This window comes from Cavia porcellus, unplaced genomic scaffold (assembly GCF_034190915.1).
Source record: "Cavia porcellus strain 051 isolate PalLab524CR breed Dunkin Hartley unplaced genomic scaffold, mCavPor4.1 scaffold_5, whole genome shotgun sequence".
Lineage (NCBI taxonomy): Eukaryota > Metazoa > Chordata > Mammalia > Rodentia > Caviidae > Cavia > Cavia porcellus.
Genome location: NW_026947488.1, coordinates 5,793,385 through 5,805,808, shown reverse-complemented (window position 1 = coordinate 5,805,808; position 12,424 = coordinate 5,793,385). Strand labels below are relative to the sequence as shown.

Below are 12,424 nucleotides of genomic sequence, written 5' to 3'. Positions count from 1 at the left end.
TTTTCGTTCGCGGTGTTGGAGCTTCCAGTCCTGGTTACCTGAACCAGTGATGAGGTTACACAACCCAGAGATCACATAGTGAGAAAAAACTGTTGCTCTGTGGCCAGCGAGCAAAGACGGTGAAAAAGTAAGCAGAGTCAGGCTCCCGTAGTCCCTACGACGTGCGCTCACAGTGACCCAGGTGCCTCCCATTGAGCCTGACCTCCTAGAGGTTGTCAGCATTTCCCGCATGTCTCCGGGGAACCAAGCATGTAGCACTTAAAACTTTGGCAGACACTCATGAGATTATTCCTTGTTTTCAGATGAGAGAACTGAGTTACTGAGGGCTAACTGATGGCTAGTGTTGGTACCCAGTTGGTGGCAAAACCAGTAAAGCTAGATAGTCTGGCTTGGAGCTCTGCATTCTTCCCAGTGTGTTGTTTTACAACATTTGACCCAGCAATTTTAGGACTGTACCATAAAGATAAGTCCCTATAAGCTCCAGATGACAAGTTCATAATTGTGCGAGGCTGATACCGGCAGTATCATTGATTAGTTAGGATCTGATTGTACAAAGTTCAGCACAGTTACGCAGTGTGATTAAGGATAAAAAACAGCTTGAGAAAACTGTATGTTTATATACGTTGACATCTTGGGTATAGTCTTGGGTGGAAAGTATGCAAGGAAAACTACACGTGATTGTATGTATGAAAGAAACTGGTAAGATCAGGTTTCCAAGGAGAGGAGCTGGCTGGTTGCAGAGGTAAGAGGGAGACTTTTCAGTATATACCCCTTTTGGTCATTTGGGATATTGAAGCATGTGAATGTATTCCCTCTTCCAAACATTAAGGAACACAATCACAGTTTGGAAATGACTGACACAATCATCATACCTGAGCTCCTGGAAAGCTGACTTAGACTTGCTCAGAATCCTCCCTTCGGCTTTCGCATATCAGCAGTCTGAAATTGCTCCTTGTTTCCATTCATAAAAAGCCTCCATCTTCACCCAGCATTGTTTCGGGGCCTCTTAACTTGCTTCCCTTTCTCCTGCCCTTTTCAGTTCAGCTCCCTCTGGCTTCTCCGTCGCTGGTGTTCCCCAGTTGTTTTTGCTTTTGCTTTTTTACCTACGTATATGTCTCTGCTTCTGCCTTTCAAGGTTTTTAAAAGTAGTCATTGGGTAGCTAGCTCTTCCTCGTGCATGTGTTATTAGGCACGTGGGGTCTGGGAGAGTCGTCTTCTAGTTAGGAAGCCTCGGTGCTTCTCGGTCACTTCCTTCACTTTAGCTGTCTTCTCAGAAACCATACGGGAGGACTTGAGATGGTACACAGGCAAAATTTTTTTATATTGATATATTTTTTTTATCTGTTGGGAAAACTAAAACTAGTCCATGAAACTTGTAGGCTTTTAATTTTACCAATATTATTGCTTAGACAAGGCTCAGTTTTAAAAGAGAAAAGTGATTTGTTAAAATACTCAATAGTGCTATAGATGGAGCACAGATACGGCAAAAATGGTTTCCATGGTGTGCTAGCCTTTGGGGATATGATGGCTTACAGAAAATGGTGTCTCATGCTGAGGCGCTTGCTGCCAGCCTTTGTCAAGTGTCCCCTGGCTGCCTGGAGCTTTTTCTGTTGTCTTCAGACAGTACTGTCCTCTCTCTGCCCAGCCATACCAGGTCTAGCCCTGCAGTACAGTCGGGCTATTTCTTGCACAGCGCTTTGATTCCATGCCTGGTGTTCACTTAGGGAACATGACTCCCTTCAGTTCTTGCACCATCAGGTGAGTCAAATTCCTTGACTCTTGGATTCAATTCAAATTTCATCTCTTTTCCAAAGTCTTGCCCCATTATTCATTTCCTTTTGCTGTTATTATAACCAGTTATAGTAAATTGATTTCATTAATAGAACACAAATCTGTGTTACAACTTTGGAGATCCAAAATCACTTCCACTGGCTCAAAGTCATTGTTGCCAGAGCTGGTTCCTTCCAGAGGCTCTTAAGGGGAGAATTGGTTTCCCTGCCTTTATCAGCTTCTGATGGTTGCCTCAGTATGTGGCCGCTTTCTCCACCTTCATGGCCCATCACTTCTATCTCCACTTCATCAAATCATCTCCTCTGAGTCTAGTTCCTCTTGGGCCTTTAGTAAAGACCCTTGTGTTTAAATCCATCCTACCTGTGTAATTCAGGATCCGCCTCTTCATTACTGGATTATTAATTTACTTGCATCTGAAAAGTGCTTTTTGCCATACGAGATTACCTACTGACAGATTCTTGGGTTGTGGTGTGGACTTGGAGAGGCAGGCCTTGTTTAGCCTCCCACACTTGGCATCACCACTCTCCTTTACTACTCTCACTTGGCTGTACCGCTCCACCCCACGCTCTGTTCTTCACTGTCTTACAGAGTAAGTTTACCTTGTCAGTATCTGTGTACCTGAGAGTGTGGGCCTCTCAGGGCCAGTGGGCCTTGTGCATCTCCCCTGCCAGTCTTCCTGCTATACAATGAAAGGGCAGCGGTTTGAATGAGTGAACAGAGCTCCAGTGCAAGACAGCCATGTAGTATTGTTGGTCAGACACAGACTTGCTTCCTGGATGCTCCATTCACCACCTCTGTTTCCTCGGTGTCTTACTCATTCAGTGGTGGTGAAGAATCAACTCAGCCCAGAGGTTCACGGTAAGATTAAGTGGGGTCACACACATGATAGTAGAGAGCACCCAGCAACAATGAACACTAGACCAGGCAGCAAGCTTTTTCATTGATGTTGTTTATCATGTGAAAGGGTTATATTTATAAGCTGTACTTCACTAACTCAGAAAAGAGGAGGCTAAACTCTTTGTTATATACTTACCTTTGTGTTTAAATGAACATTTCCCTTGATTTTAAATATTTTTCAAAACATTTTTGAACTCATGACCAAGTATAGAAAGTAATACATGGTGTGCTCGGGATGAATGTGCACCTGTAGGTGTCAGTGGGCAGTGGCTGCTGAGAAGAGAGCGATATACAGAGTGGCAGGTTATTCCTGAGGTCTGGCTATTCTGTGTAACGCTAACCATCCTTGAGCATGTGTCAAACTCCCCGCACCTCTCAAAAATTTCGTGCAGGCCCCCTTGATGTCTCTCTCGGTACTAATTTCTGTTGTAGTCAGGGATTGTACACAGAGAACAATTCAGATCAGGACATGGAGTTTATAATATTTTTATAATTGTCACCGGAAGTTAACACAGGAGAATGCAGGAAATCCATCCGCAACACCGACGACATAGATTATTTAGTCAAGAGTCTAAATCCCATGGCAATGTCCCACATGAGTCCAGATAAAAACCCAGAGCTCAGAACAACGCCTCCACGAGTCCAACTGGAAATCCAGAGCCCACAAGAAGGACTCACGCCAGTCTCTTTTACGGATTCGTGCCAGGAAGACCCAGGGGTCAGCGGTGGAAGCCAGAAAGTCTATGCCAGCAGGATGAAGGAGCTGCGCTAGTGGGATGAGGGTTCTACACTGGAGCCAAGAAGTCACACTCAAAACAGAGAGCAGGGCTGTCCTGAAAGGCACCACAGCTGTCTTCAGCGACACAGAGGCCCCGAGCTCCTCCGACAACAAGCACAGTCGGGTACGTGCCAGGAAGCAGCGTGAGGAGTTCATCCTGGAGACCAGGCAGCACATGTCTTCCCCTCCGGAGCCAAGAAGCAATGCTCGATGTGAAGACCAAAGCTTCTCCAGGAGAACCAACAACTCAGACAGTAACTCGTAGGAGAACCCACAGTGCCTCCATAACGCCTCAGTCCCTTTCTAGGAACTACTAGATGTCACATGTGTTTTCCTCTTTTTGTTTGTGTTTTTTGTTTTTTTTCCTTGTGGTTTTGGGGATTGAACCCAGGATCTTCACTTAAAGTTACATCCATAACTCTTTTTTTATTTTTTGAGACAGAGTTTTGCTATACTGACAAGTGGCCCAGGGTAGGCTGGAATTTATGACCCTTCGGCTTTAGCCTCCCAGAGTGCTGGGATTATAGGTGTGTTTGTTTGTTTGTTTGTTTTAGATAGGGTCACTATGTAGTTGAGGCTGACCTTAGACTCACAGCAGTTCTATTCCTCAGCCTTCCAATGCCACGATTGCATGTATGCACCACCACATCCAGCTGGTCTTTTCATGTTTCAAATACCAGTCTTGGTATTTGATGCTGTGTTTACTCAGCATATATAAGCTACAGGTACAGTTGTTGTTTGTTTGAGATTTAAAGTGGTTTTTTTTTTGTTGCTGTGTTGATTTTTTTTTTTTTTTAATACCAGGACTTAGGGCCTTCTGCTTGCTGGGCAGGCAAGATTTAATAGTGTTTATAAGCTATAGTCTTTTGTTAATTTTAAAGTGTACTGAATTATTCACCTTCCAGAGGCATTATTTACCTGTATTATAGAAATGACAATGTCCCATGTGCCATTCCAAGAAAAAGGCTCAGAAATACGAGGTTCTGAAATGTAGTGTCATAGTACATCTGTGTTCCAAGAGAGCTAAACAAGTACCTGCAGTTAACGTAAAGAAACTTTCAAAACAACTTGTCGCATGTATTTTCATTAGGAACACATACTGTGACCAAAGATCATGATTATTTGGTATGCATGGAAGTCATATTTTTGGAATGTCATGAAAAATGGGGAAATACATGAAAGGCACTCAAGCTTTAGGAAATAATGCTAGTAGGGATTTTAGATTAAAGAGGTAATAAGATCTGCCTAGGCAGACTGAAGAGAGCTAGTTTAGTAGTGAAAAATAAGGCTATCAGACAAGTAAATGGCAGGCTGGAAAATAAAAATGTATCATTTGAATGGCAGGGAGCTACTGCCTGTTTTTCAAAAAGCAAGATATTGAAGTTATCATACCCTCTGTATCATTTAACTTGAACATTAAAGGAGTTTGAGCGACAGAAGGGAAAAATTGTAGTAATCTTGCCCAAAGATTAGGGTCCAATTTATGAATTTATATCAGAGGTTGAGGTTCAAGTGTAGATTAACTATAAAATGAAGAACCAGACAGCTCTTCTGCAAAATTGGATGCAAGTAACAGAGGATAAAGAATAGTTGCAGACTAGTTTCTGTTCTATAGAAGAAAACAGTGTTCTAAGACAGAACTTGGAATTTGGGATCCTTGGGAAGGTAAGATGAAAGTAAGCCTTATCTTTATGATGTTAAGTGTGATGAAGTTATCTACACTAGATAGTTAAACTAAAGTCAATCAGATTGAGAGAGATAACATTCAATACTGCTTCTCAAGTCTGACCTCGAGACCAAAGTGTTATTACTGCATATATGAGAACCAGCTCTGAATGCTGAGGAAGAGGAAATGGTTCTTACAGATATGATAACTGAAGATTTCATCTCTTAAAAACAAACAGAGATGCTTATTGCTTTGAAGAGACATTATGGGGCCCAGAGAAAGAGAGGTGAGAGAGATGCGATTATCTTACCCTAGCCACATGAGCTCAGACTCAGGAAGTGGCTGCTGATTCGGTGCATGAGTAAGCAGCAGATACGCCAGAAAGTGCAGTGACTTCTTAAAATTCCACAGGTCTGCATGATGGAAGAACACAGTAGCCAGATTTTACTTGTGACCTGTTGACTAGGATAGGGGTTAGAGCTGGTGGCTGAACAGGCTAAGGTAGGCAGAATCCTGAGCATAGTCCATCCTGCCCTTGACCTGCTCCCCTCGTGCCCTGGACGCCACACCTCAGGATACAGTTAAGGAGCCTGCACTTGATTGTGGGACTCACTTTATGCTTCAGGAATTGTTGAAATAAGTAGTTTCTGGGCACCACAGAAAATGTGGATAGAGTTCTAGGATAGCAAGGAAGAGAGGAGGAAGATGACTCTCTCAGAAAGAGAGAGCTGCTGCAAATTCCCTGCCTCTTACAGACCTTAGCATTCTCATGAGTGAGTCAGTCATTGAACAGGTAAAATTTTTTTTAATGAACTAGTTAGTCATTGTAGTAGGAAATGGAGTCGGATGGGAAGCTTCCTGATTTGGGTGGGTATCCCAGACTTCTGTGATCACTGACATTTCAGCTGAGATTCAAAGAGTAAGTAGCATCTAGCTAGGGAAGACGAGGGGGAAGCAGTACATGAGAGCTGAAAGGGGAGACTATTGGAAGGATTTCAGAGTAGGAGGAAGAGAACAATTCAGTGACTACAGTGGCCCAAGCCAAATGTACCGAGATCGCGAACCAGAATGACAGTCTTGCCTGAGCAGAGGATAAGACATCTCTGACTCTGCCAAAGTCAGAAAAGTGAAAATCATGCTGGTGTTGATGGAAATGGATCCTTTCTCAAGTTGGGAGTGTCAACTGGGGAACTTACTGGATTTACAATCTTTTTTTTTTTTTTCCAGAGAATATTGGGACAAGCTGGTTCCCTGAGGAAAGAGAATAACAGGAGGTAGCAAGCAGCTAGAACATACACATGTGGCATAGGGGATGGGATATAGCTCACACACAAATGCCTACCTGGCAAGCGTGAGGTGGTGAGTTAATCCCCGGTACCAAAAAAAAAAAGAAGAAGAAGAAATGTGACATAACTCCTGCATGAATAGGGAAAGGCTTAAGAGGCAGCCTAGCTGACACAGAGTAGAATTTTTTTGCTTGCGTACCTGTATTATGATTTTCCTCCAGCAAAACAGACACTCTACAGAGTCAGGGTAAAGGAAGCCCATGGAGAAGCTGCTAGGGCTTTTCCAGGTGGCTGAAACAGGATTGCTGTACTATGTAGTAGCGTGGGAAGTGGTACCAATGACAGAAAGACAAGAAGCCAACGGACACAGGGCCCAAGAAGAGAGCTTTGGACACGAGAGAGTGGACCAGAAGGAGTCACTGTGAATGCTGAGGCAGATACGATCCAAAGATGGTTGAGGGTCAGAAATGGGCTAATCATTTCAGTCATTTTGATTATCTGTTGTTTTGTCTGTCTCATAACTCAGTAATAAAAGTTTATCTTATTAGAGGGAAATGATTGGCAAGAAGGTTGAGTGTTCTAAGTCTATAGTGAAACATTTCCTTTTAATTATTGTATCTACCTTTGTCAGGTTTTGTTGTGCTTGAAACATGCTGCTCTGATCCTTCAAGCACACGGTACAGAAGTGTTGGATACACGGGTTCTGTGAAAGGCTTTCTGTTGGGTGCTCAGTGTAACTCCACTGCCATAATTGGTGGAGGCTTGCATTGTAATTACACTTTTGGCATTAATTACAAAGTCCAGACTTTCCTGCCCTTAATAACAATAATACCTCGTATGAATATGGAGCTTTACGATTTCCAGAGCACTTTCACATACATCATTTTATTTGATCTTTATAGTAAGCAATAGTTTTTTGAAAGCTTAGATCTTTCCAATATGAAGAGAACATTTGCACCTGATTGAATCATAGGAAATCACCAAAAGTGTCCCCCTTTTTTGAGTTTTTAAAAATTTTATTCAAAAGTTCCTTGATACATTTACAATTGATTATCTTCTGTGTACGAGTCACTTTACTGGGGTAAGTTTTCAGTAAGTAGCTAATAAAAAGCACCTATCCAAGCCAGCTATGGTGATGCATATAATCCCAGAACTGAGGAGACTGAGGCAGAAGGATTATTGCACAATCGACGCCAGTCCGGGCTAAAAAAATGAGCTCAGGACCAGCTTGAACTACATAGTGAGACCCTGTCTCAAAAAGTTTAAAAAAAAAAAACACCTATCCAGTAAATGTGATCTTGTCTCCTATTTCACTTTCCTCAACCTAGTCTTTATTTTGAAAGCTAGTTGTTCTGCCACAACTTTATATAAATATTACCAGGATTCCTATTTCAGAGTTAAACTTTTTAAAACTAAGAATTCTGTTACTCTTTGAAGTTTGGTGATTATTCTAGAAGTTGTAGTAAACTTGCACTTTGTTGAAGATTATCTCTTACTTGAATCTCAACAAGAATATTTCAAACTCCCAATATGTAGAAAAAGGCCACAGCCATTGACTTCAGTGTCTTGATTGAATTGATTGGGATATGGTTCAAGAACACAGTTGAGACTTTGGCCCCAGAAACCTTGTTATCCAGTAGAAAGGGGAAAAAAGACCTCTAAGTTCTCTGAACTGCACTGGACTACAATGCTGTACAGAAATAGGGAGAGAAAGGATTTCCCAAGAGACTACTTTCTAAGTGATGTTAGGAGCAAAAGGGAGTGTGGGAGCGAGGTCAAGTATCAGTTAACTCTCTTAAAGCTGTATTTAGGAACCCTCAGAATATCCAGGTACCTGCCGTGGGCCACTGAAGATACTTCAAAAAGTAGGGGATCCCAAAAGTAATAGAGACCTCTGCTTTCAGTGAGCTATGTGGCTTGCAACCCTGGTTCCTCCCTCCATCTAAGGCTGAGTGAGACCCTGACATCAAAGGTTGAACCTTAGCTGAGAAATCTGTTTTAATCTAGGTATATTAGTGCGTAGAATAATTCTAATATTCTGGAAGGCTGAGACAGGCAAGACCCTGTCCCAAAATTCAAAAGGAGATTCAAGTGTACTCGTGTGAAAGCCCTAGGATCCATCCCCAGTACCACCACCACCCCAAAAAAGGGGAAGGAAAGGGCAAAACCTGTTTTGTTGATGAAACTACATGGGGTCACCGGGGTCTGAGGATACATCAGGTCACCATGGTGCAGCTGTCACTTCTCCAGGTGTTCTGTTGTTCTTAGGCATCTTAACTTTATTAACTTCAATGACACACTGATTCCTACTCAGCCATCTATCTGTGTGGGTATGTGATTTGAGAACAACAAGGACAAAGCCAAATGACTATATATATAATTTTTTTTTTTTTTTACTGGTGCACACATTTCCTTAACATACTGATGTTTGGAAAGTTTCCTCATAACATCTTTCAAAATAATAGCTCCTGCATTTTATAAGGGAGGCTTATGTCTGAATTACCAGGCTTCCTTAATTTCTTTAGATACAGAGCTTAAGCAACCAAAAGCCCAAAAGTTTTTCTTTCTTTCTGTTGAGCAGGTCTGCCTAACATTTTTTTATTCTGACAGCACAAACTACAGCTAGCATTTGAGCATCCTATAAATACTCCAGAGGGGAACACAATTAGGAGATGACGTAGAGCTGGGTGTTTGAGATTAAGTCTAAGTGGTGTTTCCGACTGGGGCTGGAAATGTGCTTTTAAATAATTGTATTCTGACTATTTAGGTCTTGCTTTATAGGGCATCTTTTATGACCAAGACTGTCCAGTACCAAAATGAGCTACATAAATTCCTAATCTGGGATACAGCTGGACAAGAACGAGTAAGTCTCTCTTTAATTTACTATGTGTTTTTCTGAGCCCAAATCAAATTAAAGCTCCAACTAAACTGTCAGTGTTACTGTCATCTCATGTTACTCACTTCTCTTATATGCACCAGAGATGCATTTGTTTTCATTTGTGTAGGCCAGCCTTTTTCTGTTCAATTAGAGCCACAAAGTCCACTGATGGAGAAAGTGATAATGGGCACTGAGGGCATTTTTATACTTCTTAGTGTCTTAAAGTAAATGCTGACTAACAGGCCTGATAAAATCCCACTTGAGCATTGTGTGTAATTTGGGGCTTCATTCTCTAGTAAAAAGATATAAAAGGATTAGTGGTAGAAAGGGAGAGTTAAGCACAATTCATTTTAGTTGCCTTTTAAAAAACTAAAGAGGGAACTTTACAGCATATAAAGTTTGAGATTTAAGTGAAACGGATGAGCTAACACAGTGCCTTGCCAGAGATACTTAATAAATGCCTGATAATAAAATCAACCACAATGGTAATCTGCCTGAGGAAGCGCCTTTTCCGCAGTGGGACTGGCTGCAGCACCGTGGGGCCAGATGGGATGTGGTTACCTCACCCAAATCAGAAGGGGTTGGGAACATACCTCCTGCCTCATCAGCCCAGTTCAGTTGCACTGCCGAGGTGCCTGTGGTGGCCACCCCATTATTCAGCTGCTCTTTGATTTTATTTTCCAGTAGTACTATCAAAGCAGAGCATCTGATGGATGCACAGTGCTATCTTAAGCTCTTAAAAGTAGACCAAAAGTAATCAGGAAAAATAGTCTGTCATCACAGTCTTATCTAAGACAACATAGATATTGTGTATAGTATAAACTCTGACAAGAGTCATCACAGACAAATGGAGGAAAACAAAATAAACTGTTACTCCATGTCCATGATATAGACATACTATATTTGTACAGATTTAACGTCTTAAGTTTGCTTTGTTTGTTTTCTTCTGTTTTTAGCGCTGGATGTCATGCTTCCATTCAGTGACTTATCTGAGATACATCTGCTTATGGCCCTGCAGTCTCCACTCTTTTGTGCTGCTGTTGTGTCTAGAATGGAACGTTTAGGATTGTTGGGCCTTCTGCCACCATCACTTTTCAGTCTTCTAGGAGTGTTAGTTCCTAGAATTCTGCATATAGCTGTACACACAACCCTGGAATCTGTCCCATTAGCTACAAACTCACAGGGCTCTTCCTGCTAGTCATGTATGTGCACTTGCACTAAATCCCAAGTTTCAGTTACTCCTTACAGATATTTGATGGTGCAGCAAAACCTCCATCAAAAGAATCATACTGGAATACAGATCCATTGTGCTTTCATCAGTCTGTCCTGGGACACACAATGCTATATAACATTCCTTCCTCTGAAACATGATAAAAGAAATAACAAGAGTATATACCCATTCCTTTCTGCTAGCATGATTGCAGGTGTCTGCGAAGTTCTATAATTGGCTGGTTCAGCTGCCCCTTGTTAGCCTACTTCTAATTGATCTGAGATGTGAACCTGGCTCCCTGTCGCCTTAAGCACCACCATGCAGCCTAGTGCTAAACAGATGGTAGTCTTGAGGAAAGGCCAGGGATAGACCCTAGACCAGCAGGTCCTGCTTTGGGGAGGCAGTCAAGAGGCTCTGGCCAGACGGTGCTGGGCAAAAGCTCATGTGCAGAGTTGTCAGTCTACAGGGCATAAGCATGGCTGAGCACCTACTAGCTCATCACAGATTGTTTGCAATACAGGCACAGTCATGCTAGGCCCATTCTGTGAGCCCATTTTGGGTCTAGGACTGACCATTCTTCCTGGGATAGGCTTCAAGGCTGAATGTGCCAGCTGCAACCAGACTTACTTTACCCCTTGCCACCATTCTGTAGATTTCTTTTTTTTTTTTTTTTTTTTTTTTGCTTTTTCGTTTTTACCAGTACCAGGGATCGAACTCACGACTGCCTGCTTTCGAGGCAGGCGCTTATGCCACTGAGCTAAATCCCCAGCCCCTGCTGCTGGTAGATTTCTACCATGTACCATAGTCTCTTACCCTTCCTTCTGCCTTTTGCCTGGAAAATTCTGTTCGGCCTTCAGATCCCACTTGCAATATCCCCTGAACGGGAGCTTTCCTAACCAGCCTACATGGACATTGGTCCTTCTCACTGGAACACTCTTCTCTCTATTCAGAAGCTCCTTTCTAGCTTTTGGTCTCAGATTAAACGTATCCTCAGAGTTTTCCCCAACTTCCCTGTACCTAAGTTAGGCCCCCTACTTCATTCTCTGTCGTTGGCTTGTATTCAGTTTCCTCAAGACACTCATTACAAATTGTAATTAGCTGTCCATCTACTTACCTTATTGACCATCTGTTCTACTAGACAGTAAACTTTAAGAGTTATGTTCTTGTTCACTATCAGTCCCAACACAGTGCCTGACATAAAGTTCATGCTCAGATACTGGTTGGATAAATCCAGAAATGAATTCTCTGTGTCCTCAGCGGTCTTTTGATTGCCCTCATTCATTCGGTTGTCACCAGACCCCTTACTTATTTGCCTTCCTTTAGACTCTGAGCTCCTTGGGTCAGGGACTGTCTTCATGTCGCTCCTCTTAACACAAGGTCTTGATACTAATAGAGTCATATCTACTGCTACCTTAACCTACGTTGACCACATGAATAGAGCATGCCTCAGACTGTAATTTTCTGGTATTTACATTGTCTGTTGTTTAGTTCTCTGCAGTTATGAGATTCATAATGTATTTTAGAATGGGAACCATTTTTGATAAACTTACCATTCAGACCCCAGTTGGTCCTAGTATCTTTTGCAACACAGTTTTGACAAATCAGTTGTCCGTCTGATGGTCAAGTTCACAACTGGTTGTGAAGTATTTTTATTTAAATCAGTAAAAGTGATTTTTGGAGAATTTTCTAAATATTATATGAAGCCCTTGACCATAAGTAACTTGTTAAATAAAGAGAAATACCGATGAGAATGCTGATATAGGTGCTTCAGAAGGTCCATGTTTATATATTAAATGGTAAAAAGGGGCCACAGGAAAATTGACAGCTCCCTCACATATGTTTGTAGAAATTGCCACTTTATTGTAGGACTATGAAAGTCCAATATGAAATGAAAGATAACATACTGCCGTGTGCTATA

At 42.0% G+C, this 12,424-nt stretch overlaps 1 protein-coding gene across 2 annotated transcripts in view; it reads left to right on the top strand.

The window, feature by feature from the left end:
* Positions 1 to 12,424, top strand: part of Rab22a (RAB22A, member RAS oncogene family) — a 68,123-nt gene that overhangs the window by 37,550 nt on the left and 18,149 nt on the right. For both annotated transcript variants that reach the window (XM_023567673.2, XM_003462029.5), the window contains exon 3: positions 9,200 to 9,281. In XM_023567673.2, coding sequence (XP_023423441.1) covers positions 9,200 to 9,281 — 82 coding nt within the window. The remainder of the gene's footprint in view (positions 1 to 9,199; positions 9,282 to 12,424) is intronic.